The 21,214-nt window shown below is 40.1% G+C and overlaps 1 protein-coding gene across 4 annotated transcripts; it reads left to right on the top strand.

The window, feature by feature from the left end:
- The first annotated feature begins 5,216 nt into the window (after positions 1-5,216).
- Positions 5,217-12,569, top strand: MGST1 (microsomal glutathione S-transferase 1). Of its 4 annotated transcripts, none has more exons than XM_050907170.1 (4): positions 5,217-5,265; positions 7,404-7,551; positions 9,375-9,469; positions 11,965-12,569. In XM_050907170.1, the coding sequence occupies exons 2-4, from the start codon at positions 7,426-7,428 to the stop codon at positions 12,209-12,211; spliced, it is 468 nt and encodes a 155-aa protein (XP_050763127.1). In that variant the 5' UTR covers positions 5,217-5,265; positions 7,404-7,425; the 3' UTR covers positions 12,212-12,569. The 4 variants fall into 4 exon arrangements, with proteins under 4 accessions (XP_050763127.1, XP_050763117.1, XP_050763145.1 ...); XM_050907160.1 differs by having other exon boundaries at positions 5,234-5,278; XM_050907188.1 differs by lacking the exon at positions 5,217-5,265 and adding an exon at positions 5,377-5,384.
- The last annotated feature ends 8,645 nt before the right edge of the window (positions 12,570-21,214 follow it).

The raw sequence follows: 21,214 nt of genomic DNA, 5'->3' as shown, positions 1-21,214 counted from the left end.
AACATTCTTACGCACAGTGCTACCATCAGATCAGTGATACATGCCTGTTGGCAGGTGCCTACTACTGATCAATATCTTGCTTACATGGAACACTTACGTTCTTTCTTTCAGACGGTTACTCCTCAAAAATAACCACCTGTGCAGGAGTGCACCTCTCCTTCCCCGCCTTCAGCTCTCATAAGCATCTCCAGACTGCCAGGCAGAAGCTGCTCTATTAGCTAAACATGGTTCACATCCCATCAGTGATATATATACAAATAAAGTGTTAAGAAACTCCAATTTTAGATGACTAATAATGAGTGACAGGACCATTTAGCCTATTGACATTCAACTGTGATATGAATCCAGTTAAGATTAACAGTGGCCTAAGATTCAGACCATCATAGAGCAGTTTAGTACCCTCATGGAAAAATGAGCTTGCTTCAATCCACAGGGCCTAGCTCCTTCACTGCCTTACATAAATACCTACATCTACACAAGTATAAAAAGCTCACAGTATGATTTGGGAGCACTTTAAAAGTTAACTTTATAACTTTGCCTATTTGTCCATAGACATACCAGGTCTGTATGTCTACAGGTATCTCCAATATCTGTAAAGCTTTTGCTTGTTTACTCCCAAGAATCTCTTGTCTGCAGAGATACCTTGGCAACTTCTTGCTAGATACTTTTTATCATCTCTGTCTTCTCAGTAGCTCACTCAAACTGATTGTAAGCCTTCTGTGTGCATTTGGAGTAGCACTGTAGCAAAAAATCTTCCAGTTTAGTATCCAGCTTTATAATTTTCTTGTACCTCTAGAGCAGAGCAGTAGTACAACAACAAGGAAAACCTACTGGACTCTTCTATTAATGATTAAAACCTCAATGTCTTAAAAATCATTTTGCTTTCTATACTTTGTCTGTTCAATCTGTGAAGTGAAACTTGATAACCTTTCTGCTTTTAAAATGAACATTTTTCTCTTTCTGCTACTTCAGTGTTATTTTAAAGGATCAGATTTTGTTCTGCAAGCTGTATTTAATAATGCTTAACAAATAACTCTTCTCACTGGATTAGTTTAAAAGTAACTTATGGTGTCTGCAAAATCTGTTTTATTGGCACATCTGAGCATTATAATATCGACTCTCTCACGGCCTTTGATGATATACAGTATCCTGCTTTCCTAATAAAAACAATTGTACAGATCAAATAGCATCACAAAAGCTGAGGTTAATGCCCTTTTCCCTTCAGTAGAGCATAGGACCTTAGACACCTCACCACATATGCATTACCGTCAGCTGCAAAGGCGGTTCTGTGCTGTAGACTTATTTTCAGAAGTGAGACCATTGCTGCAGTATTCATATGCAGTGAAAGAGGAATCAAGGCAAAAAACGGTCCATGATGTGCTTATATACAGACCTACTGAAAAGGTTTGCCTGCATGCCTGCCAATCCCTTTCTGAGTTGTTCCTCAACTGGGACACCAAGCTGTGTAGGGCAACAGTCTACAGATACTTTTCATGTGTTGGGAGTATTTCTTACGGTATGTCCACACCCTGACTTTTGATCCCTGTCATGCACGTTCCTTGTAGCAATGGTGCTACTTGATGGAAGACAGTGAACAACTTTAGAGGATAACCTTACTCACTGTCTCTTTAAATGACCAGTAAATGAGCTTTGTGGGGTTTTTGAATAATGTATTAATGATGTATAACTGAGCAGACAATCAGCAGATATGACCACTCTTGTGCTTTGTGGAGACTGTGTCCTTTCACCTTCTCTCACTGCTTGTTGGTCACCACCCACTGTGACTGGTCACTTAAATCATATACTATTGTATCTGTCTCATAAGTGAGCACCTGGAATTCTAAAAAACCGCCAAATTCCAACACTGAGAACTGTTGTCCTCCAAACAGTGGCGTGAATAAAAGAGACGGATGGATGGACACAGCTGTTTTGGAGTTAGAAGCTCAACCAAAAGGCAGCTTATGCCAGAGAAGCCTTCACTGAGCTATCCCCAGCAGGAAGCGTTCCTAAGTGAAAAAAGATCCTTTCTTGCTGTTTTTGAAGCAGTTCCCCAGAGAAACCAGACAGCAGTTTGAGATCTTCTGAAGCAGAAGCATGTGAATCACAGCGAAATTACATAGGTGTCAACATTTGATATAGAGAAAGTGCTTTCTTACCAGAGGGTGTAGGTTTTAATGGAGCAGCACAAAAACTGACTCTGGTCTGTTATACTAAACATTTTTGTAACACTTTCCTTTTGGCATTTAAACAGTATTTCAGATTTTAAGTTAAAATATGGACTGAATCTTAGTGTTCATGATTTGTTTTACTCTGTAAATCACTGGTTTATTTAATGCAGGAAGCATAATTTGTCAATTTTACAGAAGAGCTATTTGAGGAAACAACTAATTTATATTAGCAAGGGGGTGGTGAACAAAAGCTTCAGGTGTGGTGAAAATGTATTGTTGGTACCTTCTTTACCACTCTAATTATGGTGAATAAATGGAGCCAGAGAAGGAGACAGGATGAAACAAGGCTGATCAATACATGCCTCTCCCTCGCCTTCCCTGCAGTCAGAAGAGAATGATTGCACTTATTTGGCCTTCTTGAGGAGTATCTATTCCTTGCTGGAGGTTAAATGAAAAACTCTTGTATTCCTACTTTTATGCTGACCCTAAATTTGTGTCCTGATCCTACTGTCTCTGGCTATAGGGATAGTTCTTCAAGTCAATGGGAAAATTGTCATGAAAAAGGGTTGCTCACATGAATGAGGTTTGCAAGATCAAGCCCTTCATGATCAGTATAACCCTGGGCATCGGGCTGATACAGCATCCCTGATTTACAAGAGTAATCCTATTAGCATCAAAGGGACAATTCACATGAGTAAGGACTGTGAGAATGGGCCCCTCAGGAGCAACTATCACCACAGTTATGTATCTAACCTCACTTAGATCACAGCAGTTTTCAAATGTTCTACAGGCACTTTATGCTGCTACTGAACTTTGAGATGAAAATAGACCTTGAGCACAAGTTCACTTCTGCTTTACTGACTATGGCCCCAGTTTTGCACTCCACTTAGACTCTTCTCCCCACTCTTAAGTGGTTCAGGGTCTGCAAGGAATATTGGCTTCTCTTCTTGTTTCTGTTTTCTTTCCCTTCCTTTCCTTCATTTCTTTCTTTCTCTCTTTCTTTTTTATTTTTCTTATCTCTTTTCTCCTTTTCATCTTTTATCATCTTTTATTTTTCTTTTATCTTTTTTCCCTTTTTCCTTTTTCTTCTTTTTCTCCTTTCCCTTCCCTTCCTCTTCTTTTCTTCTTTTTTTCTACTTTTTCTTTTTCTCTTTTTTCCTTTTTCATTCTTTTTTCTATTTTTTTTCTATTTTTCTTTTTTCTTTTTCTTTTTTTCTTTTTCTTTCCTCCTTCCCTCCTCTTTTCTCTCCCTTCTTGTCCTCTTCCCTTCCTCATATCTTCTTTCTGTACTTTCCTTAGAATTAGAGGAATTCAATGATGGCAGGAAAAAATTAATAAAGTGTTGGCCTCAAAATTCAAAGACTGGGAACATACAAGCTCTCCCAATTTCAGAAGCGTTTTTTAAGGTCACATAAATCAATCTAAATTTCCAGAATCTGTAAAACAGGAATGTGAAATCCAAAGGAAAGGGTGATTTTTGTAGAATTTCTAGCTGCATTTCTGCTTCTCTTTATAGCCTACCTACAACTAATGAAAATGGCCTTTCTTCTGGCTTTCTGGTATTTCCAGGTCTAGTTCTGAGAACTGCATATAAACCAATTACCAGTTTTTCCTCTCAAGTATAATAATGTGGGTTTAGTTTAACTCTGTTGACTTAATAGGTTTACCTTCTTTCTAAATTGACTTCAGATAAGGATTAGAATGCCAAACAAACAAAAAAAAAAGGTGGTAATAGAAAATAATTATAGTTTTATTTCAATAGCACTAATTACACTATGTGATTGGGATATATTATCTTACGTGTTGTACAAAAATTTGTGAAGATACATTTCCTGCCTTGAAGTAAGTTATCAACTGCAGAAATGCTTCCATTTTTTTAAAATAAATCCATTCCCTGGGATGGATCCATGCTCATGTGAGTTGTTTTGTTGACTTCAGTGGATATACTATTTGCTGTATCCTTAGCGAGAACAAAGGTTGTTGAACCCAACTTCTACCATCGTTTAAAAACAGTTCTGATACTACAGTCCTTGCTCAAACGAGTTTCGCTGTGTTTGATGATTAATAAGAGTCCCAAAGGGCTGTACACACAGGTATTTAACATGACATGAAGCATAGAAGTAACATCAATGAACGCTGAATATATGTACCTAAGACTAGTTTTTCCATGATGATGCAGCTTTAAAAATTGTATCCCTTTCTGACTTTGTACACACCTTTATGATTATTTCTTAAATCTTCACTTGGCACCTGAGTACATTTATCTCTGTCTTCTTCAGTCTTGTTTATCATGAGCTGCTTAGTCACAAGCATTGCTCCAGTTATGAGGAGGAGTGCTGTGGGAATAGCGTAATTTTCTCTGAAGAAGCAGTGGGAAGCTCGGACACCAGGTTTCCTCCTTTCATCACATCCTAGCGTGCCAGTAGGAGAGGTCCGTGGCCAGCCCTTAATTTCCTTTACTTTCTGTTACGCTTTGCAAAGCAACATGATGCATTTTGATTGGAACAGCACTGATGGCTTGGCAATGCAAGCATTTTCAGTTTTTTTTCCTTTGGTAAAAGTTCAGATCCACCAAAACAATGTAGGGGGCCAAAGTACTGAGACTTTAGGTGCTTTACATAGTTTTTCAGGTAAGCTTTGAGCCCGCTTGAGAGTTTGTGCAATTGCTGGACATGGCGTGTCTCTAACGAAGCCTGGCTGGGTCACAATCTTTGGTTTCCCTCTGTCTCAAAGTCCCAGGGTGTTCAGACAGGAAGGCTTTTTCTTGCTTGTTTTTCCTGGTTTTCCTTCTTTTCCTCCCAGGTAACGTTTGCTGGGGTCCGGGCCTGAACCCTGCCCTTCCTGGGCGAGCCACCGCGGACGAACCAGCGGTGTGCCCGCCCCGACACCGGCCCCGGAGGCCGCGGCGGCCCGCGGGGTACAGCGGCTCCGCGGGGGCGGCAGCGGCCGGGAGCCCTCGCAGCCAGCCGGGCCAGGACCCGCCTCCGCGCCCGAGGGGGCGAGGCGAGGCCGGGCCGGGGCAGGCCCCGGGGCGGGCGGAGGCGCAGTAGCCGGCCGGGAGCAGCGGGACTCGCCGCGGTGTGCGCGCTCTCCGAGGGTACGCGGGCGGGGTGAGTGGGCGCTGCGCGATGGCGGCTGCCGCGGGCGGGCGGGAGCGGAAGGTCCCCCGGGCCCCTCCACCCCCCGCCGCCTTCTCGGCCGCGAAATCCTCCGCGGGTGCGGGGAGGGGGGCGCCGGGCCGGGGCCGCCCCGCGGAACGCGGCGAGGCTTTTCCTCAGGGGGCGCTGGGAGCCTGTCGCCCCGCGCAGTCGGCGGCCGGGTGCGGTGGGGGGCGGCGCGGCGGTCGGCCCGGTGCCCGCGGCGGTCGGTGGGGGCAGCTCCCCGGGGCTCCCCGCGGGGCCGGGGCCTGGGGCCGGGTCCCGCCTCTCGTGCGGCTGAAGCGAAGCGAAACCGGCGGGCGCGCAGGCCGGGCTGGCGAGCTGCGTTGCATAAGCGCAGGGGCCTGGGCGAGGGAGCGAGGAACTGTGCTGAATTCTTCAGTATAGTTCCTTTTTGTAGCGAAGGCAAGGCCTGGGCTTTATGAGAGTTCGGAGAGGCCAACCCTGCGAGTAGGGAAAATGGATAAATGTGGTGTGGTTCCAGTGGGAGGAACACAAGATGTTGATGAACAGTTTCTCATGACTTTGCATAGTTCTTGGATGTGTTTTCAGCATAGCTTTAAAGTCCAGTAGGGAAAAATGCTCTGACGCCATGGATTTGCTTGTATTTTTGTTGTATGAAACTATGCATGCTTTCTGCTGTGATACAAAGTTAAAAATTGCAGTTTCTGTTTGTTGCTGAGAAAAATCTTTGCCAAATTGCTGATTATCTTGAGAACTGCTGTACTGTAATATGAAAGGAGGGAGAGTTATACTGAATTTCCCATAGTCCTTAGACCCAGTGCTTGGCCCAGTGAACCAAGCACTGTTTTAGAAAGGATAAAAGAGAGAGCAAAATCCCATCACCACAGCCAGACAGGTCCAGGCAAGGCTAGATTTGTTTCACTGAGCAAACAGCTGCTTACCTCCATCCTGCCCACCTCCCCACCAAGGATGTGCCTTTGGAGCAAGAGTCTTCTGCTGCTCTCGGCTTGTCTGGTTTCCCTGGTTTGGCTGTAGCTGGCAGTGACTCTGTGCTGAAAGCAAGATGAGAGATTGTTGGAGCTGTAATCAAGTTAATATTATTATTAACTTTTTTATTGCTATTGCTAAAATTATAGTAAATAATGAAGTTAACTGTAACAAAAAGTACATTTATTTTGGTCGCGAGTGAAGCTAAGGCATACTAGTTTTATGGATTCCTACTCACTAAGTGCATGATTGAAGCACTTGATGAGGCAAAAGCCTTGCTCTGTGCAGAGCATGAATTGAATGTGCAAGGGGACATGCTTTTCGTTTTACGTGCATTCAGTCCTCATCACATTCTAAACTTTATGGTGTTGATAAAAGGTACCACCTCCATAGGATTGTGGGTTTGGTATGGTCTCATTGGAAAGAGACTTCATTAGCTTAAACCTCCCATGATAAAAGCATAAATAGTTCTCTGCTTTTTGTCATTACAGCTTAATCTTTGCCCGTGAATCATGCTAAAAGCAATTTTTAACAACAGGGTCTCAAAGGAGAAAAATGCATGTTTAACTCAGTTTGATCACAAGTTATTGCTGGGTGGGAAGATATTGGTTAGTTTGAAAGCTGAAGTGCAATTATAATTGTGTCATTTTACCTAAAAAAAAGGTAGGCAATACTAATTTTCCTCTTTAAACATTACAGTATGTATAATATGTCATCACACTCTTTCTATCCTGGTAACTGCTTAGGGAAATTCACTAGTTCAAATGAATTGGTCTAAAATTGCTCTAACTCCTTTTGATATTTCAAGAGTGTACTAATTTCTGTGACTAAATTTTGTTTCTGCAATTACATTAAATATTTTGGTGGTTTATATTTTGACAGGTTAATAAGCAGATATAATGGAAGCAAAATATTAAATGATAATATAATTTCTCATCTTAAAGCATTATATTATGCCATTGTGAAAATAAGCTGAGGAAAAATAATTTGCTTGAAAATAAACTTCACAGTGGCAAAATTGTGCTGTCATTGCAGTGATGCTAAAAAAAAAAGGCTATTCAGACAATCTTGTTGTCAGAACTTTGGATTGCTATGATGTTAGCCTAACTTTAATGTTTTTTTAAAGGTTGTCAGTGAGAAGTGGAGAAATGGCTAAATTGACCCAGTTAATTGACAATGAAGTCTTCCGGGCTTATGCTACCTATACAACTATTGTTCTTCTAAAAATGATGCTAATGAGTCTTATAACAGCATACTTCAGAATCACAAGAAAGGTAAGAAATTGGGAATACTGTCTGGTAGAATAGATTGAAATTTGTGTTGAAATACAGAGATATCACAGGTGTTTCTTTTCAGCTTTCAAATACTCATGCTGTTCTTTTTCTTCTCCCTCCTCTAATGATATTCTGAGTTTGTGCTTTGTTGGTCTCAAATGGACGATGTCTTTAACCTAATTATGAGATAATTATGAGACTGTATCTTACAGTCGCATTTGACTTACTCTACCCTTCTAAAACATTTCTGTTATTTTTAAATAAGGGTTTTTCATAACTGTAATTTCCACTGTCTTCTGCAGAAAGCTAGTGTCCAGGGTACTCAATTTATAAAGCAAATAAAGTGTGATATGGAGCCATGTTACATGAATAACCAACTAGTAGGGTCAGAAGAGGGCGTATGAAGTGGATTTTTATGCATCTATAACCCTTTCATCCAGTAATTCTGAAGCTCTTTACATTCCCTAACTGTTTTAGCCTTCCCCTTGCAGGTAGGTCATTATCTAAAAAAAAATTGAATTTTTTTCTAGAATGAGAGGCAGGCTGAAAATTTATGTGGATTGATGTGTAGGCTAGATAAGTATATGAAAGATCCACTGAGGTTTACTAAATAATGCAGAAGCTGCATCTAGCTTAGGAGAAGAGTACTCATGGGAAGCATTGTGTTGTGTGTGCCCTGTTCTTGGTCTTCTCTAGGCATCTGCTCATGGCCACTGTTGGAGACACTCGGTCCTGGGCTGAAAGAGCCCTGAGTTTGCCCCATATGGCTATTCTTGTGAGATCTGCTTCTGCAAGACAGTGTACGCTTCAAGGATTTTGTTGCAGTCCTTTTGTTGAAATGCTGCTTTTTGTTCCTGCTGGGTGCAAGAGAACCCAGCTGAACTGTTCTGTTGTTCATGAGGTCCTAATAGCACGGCATTTGAGCTACTGCTGGTTTGTAATAGCTCTCTAGGTCTTTGGCGCAGCTGAAGATGTAGTAGAGCACACAGCCTGTCCTGTATGTTCAAAATAGGACCCAGATGTCTGTGTTGTAACCTTACTTCCTTTTGCTCTTGCGGAAGCACGTCAGCTGTACTGGTCCTATGTGTAGATCCAGCGGAGTCCTGTGTTGCTTAGAAAGCAATCATGTAGCTCTCCTAAAATCAAAAGGTTTTCTTGACTTACACCTGCGTAGCCTAAATGGTCCACAGAATGCATGTATTACTACATGTGTCAGCAAGGAGAGATCTACTGCAGTCTGCACGAACTGAATTAAATGTTTTTTTCAAGTAGTGTCTTACAGTATTTGGAGGTAATAACAGGTCACATAAGTGGAAAATTTGTACCTAAGAGGAAAGGGAGAAACTTAGTTGGTCATAAATGAGGATGGGATTAAGTCTCTTGGATGGCTATTGCTGTGTAGACTTCTGAAAGAGGAAGGGATCCAAAAGGGCTTTCAGATGATTTGTCAAGAATAGTGAAAAAGAGACTTAGGCAGTACAGACAGTAGTTCTGCCTCCCAGGTCCCTATGTTCCTTCAGCCCACTGGCATTACTTTAGGCTGAGTATCAGTCATCTGCCATGCTTGTCCATCTTACAAGAAGGCTTTATCTACGTGCATAAATTACATTACATCATTAATTTGTCAGCACGCAAGCTACATGCTAGGCTCAAGAAAACAGTAGTGCAGTGAACAATATATCATTCCCTGTGCATTTAACTTCAGGTAAGTTATGTGAGGTTATAGAGGCATTAGTAAAAAGAGTGACCTTTATAGCAAGCTGCCTTGACTAGAAAAAACATTTTGGCTTCTAATGTCTCTTGTGTGTTTATGTTTGAAATAGACATTTGTCAACCCAGAAGATACAGCAATATTTGGAAAAGGCGAGAGTGCTAAAAAATATCTGCGGACTGATCCAGATGTCGAACGTGTACGCAGGTAATGCATAGGAGTCTTTAAAAATTATTTTAAATAGCAGAATAATACTAAACCAAGGAATTAATTTCACCCCATTATCTTTGGCAAGCCTGTGTGTGTTCTGTGTTGCTTTATGTAGTAATCTAATACATTAATTTGTTTAAATGAACAAACCATTCCACATTCAAACAGTCAGCGTGCATACTAAAAATAATAAGTCATTGTCTGGTTATAATAGCTAACTCTTGGATAGTATCCTGTATGCATAGGGGAGGTGGGGAGGTGGTGAGAAGATTGTAAAATATGACTGTAAGTTTATTTAGTATGAAGCAGTGTCCATTAAGTATAAATCAACTTTCTATATAATTTGAACACCAGTTGCAATATTGCATCTTTTCCTAAAGTGTAAAGGAAATAACAGGGGGAAGAGGAGTGAAACTGTATTAAAGTCATGGAACTCTGGAGTTGTAATGAGGGCGTTACTCTGGCAAATTGTACAGAGTGGGAGTCAAAGCCTGTGCTCTTTTTCCTGGATTGAATCGAGGTTACTCACTGATGTGTCAATTGTGCAGGAAAGTTGACCAGCCTTCTGGGAGAATGCTATTAATAGTATGGCAGTGTGCGACCTGTGGTGTATGTATTTTGTTTTGCAAGATTTGTGGCAGAATGTAAGCTGTATTTCAGTGGGCTAAATGTTGCAGCTTATTTAATTTTATTTAGCTGATGGCAAAGTTTTTTGTTACCAAAGTCATAACTTTCAAGATGCTGTTTGATACAGCTGTGCTAACAAGGAAAGCTTCAATGGAATGCTTTCCATATCATTATTCCTTAATGAAGCTAACAGTTTATTTGCTATATGTATTTTTATACCAAAAACTTGAATGTGAATGAACTGTTCTCATTTAAACCACCATTAGGGAAGATCTTGAAAATAAGTATCAGCTCTGATTTCAGAACAATGCATCCTTGCAAATGTAGAAGACTGTGGTTCCATGAAGGCTAATATATTTCTGTATGTCTTTTCTGGAATAAAATCTCAGAAAGAAGAGTCTAATCTCAGTGGGCTGTAAAGATGCTCTGAACTTTCCTTTTCTCCCCAAGTGGTTCAGGGAGTTGTTAGTTGTTTAATTTGCTGGTTGTTATATAAAAATGTGCACTTTTTGGCGAGGAGTAATTCTTTTCTATTTGTAAATTCTAAGAGGACAACTAAGTCGATACTAACTTTATGACCAGATACCCTTTTAACTAAAATTGTTACATTAGAGAAATGACAACCACCTCACAGAGTCATTTACACAGATTAGATTTTTAAAACACTGTGTTATCAAGTCCTGTGTTGCTGTTTTGCAGAGTTGTTCAGGCTTCCCCAGACCTAGTAAGTCAGCTTGGTTCTAGTTACTCCATTGGTGTTGCAGCATCCATTTTTTCCTCCTAACAGTGGTTCTTAATGGAAGTTTACTATATTTTCTTTTGCAAGCTTCATGGCAACAGATAACGCCACATAGATTTAGCAAGGCTTCTCTTCTATATAAGTGACTGAACTTTGTTCTGTTCATGGGTATAGAAAAGACATTACTTTCTTCAGTGTACTTTTTTGGGGGGAAAAAAAAAGCTGGAGGATATGTTTCCTTGTAATGATAAATGAGTTCAGAAAGCAGCTGCAAAACAGCACCATGTTCTGATTCTAGCTGGCTGTGAAATTTGACATAATTAGTAAGGCTTAGAGGTTATTTCAATCAGTAAATTTGGCTGGAAGTATAATTTATCTAAAGAGGTAAAGGGAGCAGGGAAGGTTTAGGAAGAGGCGTGAAAGAATACTTCAAGATCTGGAGTTCAGTCTCAACGCATTTTTAGTAAATTATATTATGGTTGCAAAATTTCAAACATTTTTCAGCTATTTTAGTGCTTAGTAGTGAAGAAAATGAACCAAAAGCGTAACTGTCACACCTGTTAGATGCTCAAAAATAACATTCTTCAAGATGATTGAACTTCATGAAGATTTGATAGAATGTTTCATATATAGGATATTTCATATTTTCTTTATGGAGACTACAAACTGAGTTTATGGGATTGGAATAGACCATCTGGGCCATGAAGTCTAGTAGTTGCAGTCACAGTCATCCAGTTAATTGATGTTCAATTGAGAGAGGCTACAAGAAAATTCCAGCTGTCTGTCTTCTTCCCCGCCTTTCCTTGCATTCTTGCACATCCAGGTGCACTCATATACCTCATGTAAGTCCCTAATATTACCAAGATCCTGGGGAAAAACTAAGACCTTTCATAGAGAAGATCAGAAGCTTAAAAATGTGGGGTGTGGCAAGAGAGACCAGAGCAATGTCAGATGAACATGCCAAGATCATTTCAGTAGCTGAATCAAGCCCCCACTGCAGAGGAAGCCAATGTTGTGTTAGGGCCTTAACAGCAGCATGCTCTGAAGATGCTGAAAAATAATGAGGCTTGAAGTGGTTTATTCAATAAAATGTAACACTGTAAACCAACTTTGCTTCCTTCCCCAGAGGCCACCTGAATGACCTTGAAAATATTGTCCCATTTCTTGGCATTGGACTGCTGTACGCTCTTAGTGGCCCTGAGCTGCCCACAGCCTTGCTGCATTTCAGGATCTTCGCTGGGGCTAGGATCGTTCACACTTTTGCATACTTGATCCCTCTTCCCCAGCCCAGCAGAGGTTTGTCTTGGGCAGTTGGGTATGCAGTGACCATCTCGATGGCATACAAAGTGCTGAAGACGGCATTGTACCTGTAGCAGAATCGTAGCTTCTGTGTACCATTTGACATTCCATGCAGTTTCCAGCAGTGTATGTTGATGTCTTGAATGAACCAGCGTGAGTTTTCTGTGGTGACTGGAATTAATTTTTTAACAGAGGCTTTTCATTCCTGTTCAGAAATATTTCTTTTTGGAGGAAGAAAAGTCCTTCTCCCTGTATTCCCTATTCATGGGCTGCATTGCCAAAATATTAGATTGAATGTTCCCTCTGCGATTTGTCAAGTGCTTACGATTCTAAACATGCGATGATGCTGTATTGATAGCATGTGTGGTAATTTTCTACAGATGCACTATTTTTGGCTGTAGCTCTGAAGTCTAAATCAATAAAGACAAGAGGAAAAAAAGCGTGTTTGTATTTTTGTTTTCATTTTGACTCTTCTCACTGCAGCCAGCAAATAGCATGTCACTATGTATCAGGAAGAGATTCCAATCATACAGTTCTTTGAAGAATGCTTACCTTAATAATAAGATATAACCAGTAATGCTAGGCTTGTTGTAAAAAATGTTTGATGAAATTGTTGTTTGTATAATCCACTTTGGGATTAAAAAACCCAAACCGTTGCAGCTCCATTTCTCTCAGTAGATTAAAAAGAAAAAAAGTATTTGGGCTAAACTCAGTTTAGTGACACTGGTGAAAATTTGAAATAATTCTTTTTGTTGAAGTTACTCCAGACATAGGTTTCATGACTGGATAAAGTGTAGACCCTTTGTAGAAGATTTTTTTTTTTTCATTTTTTAATAAATTCAGCATAGAATGAGTGACACGTGCAAATGTATATATCAAGTAATTCAGGTGTGAATATAGAATTAGTTTGCGTATCATAGTGTCATAAATATGTTGCTGATAGAAAATTTTGCTCTTTGCTTATATCTTTCTATGATGTGTTAGTTTGAAATATTTTTTTTAAAGAGACTTCCTGGTCTTTTTTGTTTTATTTGTTTGTAGCTGTGGTTTAAATAATAGCACAAGATTTCAAGAAAAAAAAATTGACACAGAAGAGTCTTTATATCCAGTGTGCTGGTCATTGATAAGTTTTAAATGGCAGAAGTCAGAGCGCAACATGTTTGGTTCACTTTCCTACCACAGAAGCTGTGCTGCTAAGGGATAGCCCAGAGAGGAGCTGGAGAGTTCTCTCTGCTGCCTCTGTATGCCAAAGGGTTTGCTTTTCTTTTTGCGTGGGAGTAGTAGTTGTAGTACCACCAGGCATTTCCCAGGAGGGCCTGCCTGTCTACCCACAGTTGTGAGATGGAAGTTCATGCAGTGTTATGTTAGGCTGTAACCGAGAAGGGTAGCAGGAGGAGTCAGGAAGGGGGCAGACAGACTGGTTTAATCCGAAGAAGGGAAATTTTTATTGCAATTCAAGGATAGTGTTTAAGTCATGTCTGCTAAACATGAGAAGGGCGGGACTTGAAATCAGGAGGTTAACGTTGATTTACCAGAAATTAAATCTAATGCGTGAAATAATGAAGAACTGGATCCTCTAGAAGGAGGATGCTTAAGAGAGGAGGATTGAAAGTGGAACGTTGTGGAGCTTCAGTTCCTGACGTGGCAGAGTAAGCACACCTCACCACCTCTGGGTTACCAGGGACTCGAACGGGAAACATGAGCTGTTGTGTTTCTTCTCCTTGCATCTTTCTCTACCACTTCCTACCTGTGCTGTTTTCCTCCTATTCCTTCTTTCTCTGCTAGCTTTTCATGGGATCTTGAGACGAGCTACCTTGGACAGTATCATTGTAACAAGGTAAGATTGGCCATCAGCTCTTCCTAGCTTGAGAAGGGCTAGTGATGGAATGAGAAGGGGCAAGACTGCGGCCTTGAGCTGGGGCCCAAACCAGTCGTTGCCAGAGTCAACCTGCCAGCTCGGATTGATCAGTCTGTGGCTACTCTTGCCTCCTTATATTGTGATACCAGCATCTGAAGCTGTATTTCCCTCACTTCTTTGTAGCTTGCCTCTTCTTTCCAGCTGTGTGTCTTTCTATCCATTTAAAACAATGGGAAAGTAGCCACCATGCAGAGAGACCCATTTGAAATTCAGCAGCAGAGTGAGTCCTTTGCTTTAGCATCGAAAAGGCTCTTTGACAAACCTACTTGTCATTGCGAGACATATGCAGGAACAGCATTTTTAACTCCTTTTGCATCAAACTTCTGTACAGAAATCTCATTCTGAAGAGAAATACCTGGAGCCTGTCTTTATTTCTGTGATCTTACATTTGAAGCAAAACTAGTTTTAAATCCCTTCCATTTGCTCAGTGGTTTCAAAGCCCTGAACATATACTCGCTATGTGCTGAGAAGTAGAAAAGATAAACAGAAACCCTTAGAAATACCTAGCGTGATTCATTATTATTCTGTGTTTCTCTTGCATTTGTTTTAAACCTATATTTTATTTTTCTTTGCTCCCACAAATACCATCTGTGCATCTGGGTGGGGTACGTGCTTAATCTGGGAAATCTGCCTTACCAGCTTCAGTCAAACTCCGATTGCCAGCTCCGTGGAAGTGTGTTGGAGTGGTGCTTGTCAAACGGCTCTTGCATTTCTCCAGGCCATGCCTTAGAGAGGTATACTGTACCTGTTGTACAGCTGTAAATTTTAAAAGGTTAGCTTATTTTCAGGAGAACTAGTAAAGAAAAAAGAGTGTGTTAGTTGAATGTATTACTGAGCTAAACTGAATTTTCACCTTTTAAAACATGCACGTGTAGATTTCGGACTGCTATTATCAGGTTCTGTTACAAAATCATTAAACGAAATAATCTGTGACTCTGATGAAATGACTGGCTGTTACCGGCAGGTGTGCTGCTTTTGACCTGGTGAAAGTACAGAAAAGGCTAGTCCATGGGAGACATATAAAAAGGGATCAAACCAATGTCTTCTAGGCTTCGCTTCTGTTCTTTATGCCTGTTATTCCCACCACTAATCTTAGGTGACTGGAGAAACTACAAGTTTTCTTCTCTCTGCCAATTATTCCTGGCGTTTTATATTCCTACTTCTCCAAAGTGCTTTGTGTATCTTTGAAGTGGCTCTGATAGTTGACCATGAGGTACTTTAAAATGGTAGCTGACATAGCTTGACCTGGTTAGCTGATTTCATCTCTGAGTGAATTTCATGGAATGCTTCGGTTTCAGAAGTGTAAACATGAGCAATTCCTCAGTTTAGTTTTTGACACTATAGCTAAATGCTTATGTGGCTTTGGCCAAAGTTACTTTGTCCTGGTTTTCATGGCTGCAGACAGATGTGCTGAAGGCAGTGAGTTGTTGAGAGGGCTGGTGATGGACAAAGAGCTCTGAGCTAGGACTTGCCATTTGAGCATGACTTTGCGTCCTGTCACAACAAAGCAGGTGTTTAAAACTATAAATGATACATTAAACGTTTCCTTGAATTTTCAGAAGCAAGTGTATATCTGAACTTCACTGCCTTCAAGTTATTTATTTCAAGAAGCTGGGTCAATGTTTCTGGAAGCGATGGAATTACGTAAGTCAACAAAATACAGGAAAAGAAAAGCTTAGGCTCCTAATTCAGATCACTTTGGGGTTTTGAAAAATTTTCTAGTCACCTGAGGCCTGTCATGGTCATATACTCCATGCTTAGCTGTGTCTTTTCCTAGTTATTTACAGAAACAAATTCGATCTAGATCTTTGGTGGAAAATGCTTGTAATGTATGTCCTTTCTAAAAGCAAAAAATAAAAAGCAAAACTTTAAAAATACCCTTTTAAAGGTAACTAGAATGTTGTCTGTTATTATTCAAACTAACATGTTTTTCATTTCAAGGCTGAAGTTTAGGAAGAACTTTTCTCTTTTCCAAACCTTGTCCTGCCGACTGAGATGGCACATCAAGTGCTCTGTGAAAGGTTGTATTGACATATGTTAAAATACTCTCATGATTAAATACCTCCAGCTGTTGGACACCTAGAAAAATACATCTTTGTGATTCACTTTAAGTGAAGCAGAGCAGTATTAATTAAATACTGATTTTGAAACTTCCAAATCTTGATTAGTAACTCCCACTCATAGATTTTGAAGGCTAAAATAGATCATTAGCTCCTTCAGCCTGACCTCTAGTGGAAAATATGCCATGGAATGGCCGCCCTTCTGCTGAGGTTAGTTTAATCACAGCATGACTTCCAGAAAGGTGTGTGATCTTCGTTCAGAGACTTTGGGAGACAGGCATTGTTTCACTCTTTTCTGTGACATTGTTTCTCTCTGGAATATATGCACACTAAACTTAGTCTTTAAAACCAGCATAGGTTCTTTTTGTTGGCTTTGTTTGTTGTTTGTTTTTTTAATCGAGGCAGTTATTATTAAATTATTGCAGTGCAAGGAGGACTATAAAATATTTTAAACAGGTGCTTTCCTCCTACAAAGCACTCTGCTCTTTACTCCTGTACACTGGGAAAAACAAAAATTTAGAGCCCCTTTCCACATGTGAAAAAATACTACTATTTTAAAAGTAGGTGTGAGAAATATGAGGTATAATGCCTGAAGTTTTTTTCTGTACAATAGTGCTGATTAAGCATTCTTAGGAATATATGTTATGGTGAATATGCACACACGGGACTATATTCTGCACAAATGGTTGCAATGTATGAAGTTGTAACCATGATCCTATGTCATAAATTTTATAAGTAGTACTACAGTGATGTAGGGCATCCCTTGCTAGCCTGGAGTGAAGCATCTTGAAGTGGATGCTTATAAAAGAGTGGAAAATGACATCTCCAGCACGCTTTCTTCAAAGCCTACTGAGTTGTAATATGGACAGGGGAATGGTGGCTGACTTCTATTAATAGTCAGCCTCCATTCCTTGACACAGTGTTTCCCAGTACTGACCTGCATGCCAGGTGGCTGCTTTTGTCATGGAAACACATTTAAAAGTAATTTATTTTTATGCATTAAAGGACGTTATTTTAGCAGTGGCCACATAAACTCCACAATTGAATGCTTTTATATCTAGTTCTTCTTTGCCAGTGGATCCCAGTGTGTATCACCACTGACAGCGTCTTTCTTTTATTCTGCATCTCGTGTGCTGGTGGACTTTTGAGAGAGCTTATGAAGAGGAAGTTCCAAGAAACCTGTCTTTTTTTAAAAAAAAAAGAAGAGTGTTTGTCTCATGGGTACTGCTTGTCCAGTGAGGGGGAATAAATTCAGAAGGTAGTGTCAGACCTGCAGAAACAATACGGAGAAAAAAAAAGAATGGGGAGGACTGAAAGGAACGAAATACTTTAATGATAGCTTAGCACAGCATCAAGCAGCAATCTGGATGAAGACTAGTAGATGAAGCATTATGAGAGAGGTGGGTAGCTTTCTGCTTCTGTGGTTTTATTTTATAAACCCACTTTACTGTCTCTATTTAAAATAAGTTCATTTTTAAGAATGTTTTTCCTTGTGCATCCAGTCATTAAATGTCTGCAAAGAGGATTATGAATACCTCAAATCAGAATGGAGATGACCCATGGGCTGGGTCAACTCAGTAGGCAGTTCTGTTTAATCAGTTGCCTCTTAAGGCACCTGTGGCACACAGACCACTGCTGTGGGAGGTGGGAGTTGGCATTGTGTGACTATGAAGAATAGCCTATGAAACTGCCCCAAAAATGACATCACACCTACGGCACTGGAGAGGGTGATTATTTTTTTTTGCATGGGAAGTCATATATGACACTTGTTTTCAAATTTATGGAGAAGTATCCCTTTTCACTGCAATACATTCATGGAAATCAGAAAGGACCTTCAGAGCAAGGGTGAGTTTGTCTGGGAGCTGGGCAGAAAGGGTTCAGCTCTGTAGGTTGTCCCACATTTCTTGGAAGAATTTCTGAGCTTCGTCTCTTTAACCCTCACTTTAGAGAGGAGCTGTAGGGATTGGTGTACGTGGAATTGCCATGGAAGCGCTCAAGGTAGGTTAAAATTCTTAATCTCTAGGTGTCTAAGAGACCTCTATATAATTGCTATAAAGGTAGAACTTCATTTGCTTCCTCTTTTGATAGAAAGTAACACTAAACCCTCAGTTTTCCTTAACGAGCCTGCAGTTACATTCTAGCATGCATGACTGCCTCATTTATTTAATACTGGGTAGCTATACAACACAAAGTTGTTTACTCTGGGATTTTCACATCAAACCTGTGAGCAGATGTTGTCCATCTTACAGGCTGCCTTTCTCAGAGAGCAGGGCTGGCAACTTACGTACTCTTCATGTGGGTGTCCCTTCTGTACTCTTAAAGGGGTGTTTTCATAAGAAAGACCCAGTTTGTTACAGATACTCTTTGGTACTAAAGCTAGCTGGGACCGCGTAGCTCATGCCACTCATCTCTTCTGTTGTCTCTCCAGCAATTTGGAGTTTGCTATCGCTCTCTCCTTGTCTTCAGCTGGGAGAAGGGTCCAGTGCTACTGCTCTGCCTTGTTAGCTGACAGATGGCTTATTCCACTAATATTTCATGAGCACTTCATGATGATTATGATGAAATGTTCACTGCTAATATAAGTGATAAGCACTAAATCTTATCGTTTGCTCATTGGGTGAGTTTTGGGAAGTTTTGTCAAACTGGAATTTAGTTTCTGTTTATGCTCAGCCCTCGGTTGGAGTTTGATATACCTGTGTACTTTCAAGGTAAATGAAATTAGTTCTGCGGGTCCTCTTGGTTTTCCTTGGGATTGTTCTGCAGGTGAAAGCCAGGGTGCAGTTTCCTTCTTTGTGTCTGGAGTTCTGTGGCAGCGTTGTTTGTTTATGGCTCTTTCATTTAGATTCAGTTCATTTTGAGGAATCTGACTTTTCTTCAAACAAATCGGACTTACTTAAAAGAATGACTGTTAGCTCTCCTTTTTTTTTTTTCTTCATCTTTCTGCTTTGCCCAAATGGAGTTTAGTGTTAAGTATATTACCAGTGTAAATGTCTGTGTGTTAGAAAATAATAAAATGGGCGGACTTTTTCCCTTCTTTAATTTTGGTCTTCCATTCAACCTTTCTTCATTCCTGATGAGAAATGAGCGATTCTCTCAGATCCTTAGGCATGGCAGTAGGTTTTTCCTCCCTCTGCTCGTTCGTAATTTCGTTCATGGTGCCACTAGATGTCCCTCTTTGGCTTTTTTATTAGGTTTCAGGACTGGGCCTGTGAAGAATAAAGTAGCTGTGCACTGCATCTCTGGCAGATTGAGTTGTAGGGGGAAAATATTTTGCTAGCTTTAAAGAAATTTATAATGGATATTAAGGCAAAATAGTGTCTCTGTACAGTAAACTTGCACTAAAAAAAACTTTATGGAAAAAATGACCTTTGTGAAAACAGAATATTTAACCTGTGGCTAAAGCATTAGAATGTTTTGTTTTGTTTTGCTTTTTTAAATTAATAAGGTACCAGGTAACTGCAACATCTGAATTCTTCTACTGAGGTTTCTAGAGAACTACGTAATTTATATTTCAGTTGTCTGCTATTGTTTTTGATAGGTAAATACATTTTATGATTTGTATTTAGCAGCAGGGTAATCTGAATGGGACAGAGGCTGCTCAAAAACTTGAAGTGAGTAAAGAAGCAGAAATAACACTCAGAAGCTGTGTCTGTCTGCCACAATATCCAGAGGAGAGACTCAGCACGAATAGTTTACCTGAAAGTATCTCGATGCTTACAGAATTCAACTTGGGAATTTAAAGGTACTTTAAAAAAATGTTGCTTATATTTATACAAAACTGGGATGCCCTATAAAGCAATGTGTGCACAGCAGATTTACTTGTCACACGAAATGCCAGGGAAGTGGTGGGGGGCATCTTTGAGTGATCCACTTGGCACAGAGGTGGAGTACAGTGTCAGAATAATGAATAGGACCTTGCTTGGTGGATGGAAAATATTTTAAATTGAGTTTTCATTTAATGGATTTGAACTTTTCATGCCCAATTACCTTTTTGCTGAAAGAGAACAATAATAATAATAATAATAAAGTGCAAAGGTTCAGTTTCATTCTAGAAATGGGGAAATGTGCTTGCAGAGCTGTCAAAAGGCACAGTCAGATCTCAGGAGCATGGAGCAAGGTAGCTAATGCTCTGGAGCGGATGTCCATCAACTTCTTTTGTGGCTTTATATGTCCTTGTCAATGGTAATGTGACAGAATGGGATGAGTCATGTACAGGAACGGATGGCAACAAAGAGTTGGTTAAGGTCAGAGAAAGTATGTCCTTGAAGGGGGTTTATATGATTTTCTTAATTTGTCCAGTTAAGTCTTATAGGTGCATGATTTACAGAGAAACCCACCCTGCAAAATGAAGCTAACAGGATTTAGGGAAACTATTCCAGGATATATAGAAGTAAATCCTTTCCACAGAAAGCTTAATCCATCCTATAGCAGGAATGTAAGAAGGATGAAGAAAAGCAACAATCCCTATTAAATTCTATGGGTCTTTTCCTTTTGAAATAATAACCTGTTCTCAGTGAACTTCCATTGTAGGAGTTTTTAACTCCAGGCACATGTACATCTATGAAGAGAAGCTTAGTCCAGATATGTTGAACTGTACTAAATAAAAGTGTACTTTTAAGAGTCTGTGTAATGAGAGAGGATGCATCTGTGTGTTGTTTATTTAATTCTCATCGCTATGATATCTGGGTTACAATGTATTGATTACAGACCTAACTCAGAGACCAGTGATTTGAATGGAAAAGTTCCCACTGACTTTCACAGGCTTTGTATTCAGACAAGTAGTCTCTATCATATTCCATTCACTTAATTAAGTATGTGCAGAATACAGTCTGCACTAAAATGCAAGCAACAGTGTCCAGTTAAATACTGTATATTGTAAAGTTTCAGAGAAAAAAACTGTCAGGTAGGTGCCACCCTACTTCAGCTTTAACTCTGCTATAACTACCACTAGAAGTGGCTGGTCCGTTGTTTACTTATTCTTGGTCACAGCAAGAGCTTTATTGATGGTTGGCCTTTGACTTGGCGTTACTGATGGCTCATATGGTGCAATCCTCAGCAGGGGACATAAAAGAGCACCACTTTAAAATGGATCGTGCTAG

The sequence above is a fragment of the Gymnogyps californianus genome, chromosome 1 (genome assembly GCF_018139145.2).
Source record: "Gymnogyps californianus isolate 813 chromosome 1, ASM1813914v2, whole genome shotgun sequence".
Taxonomy (NCBI): domain Eukaryota; kingdom Metazoa; phylum Chordata; class Aves; order Accipitriformes; family Cathartidae; genus Gymnogyps; species Gymnogyps californianus.
This window is presented reverse-complemented; position numbering and strand designations above follow the sequence as displayed.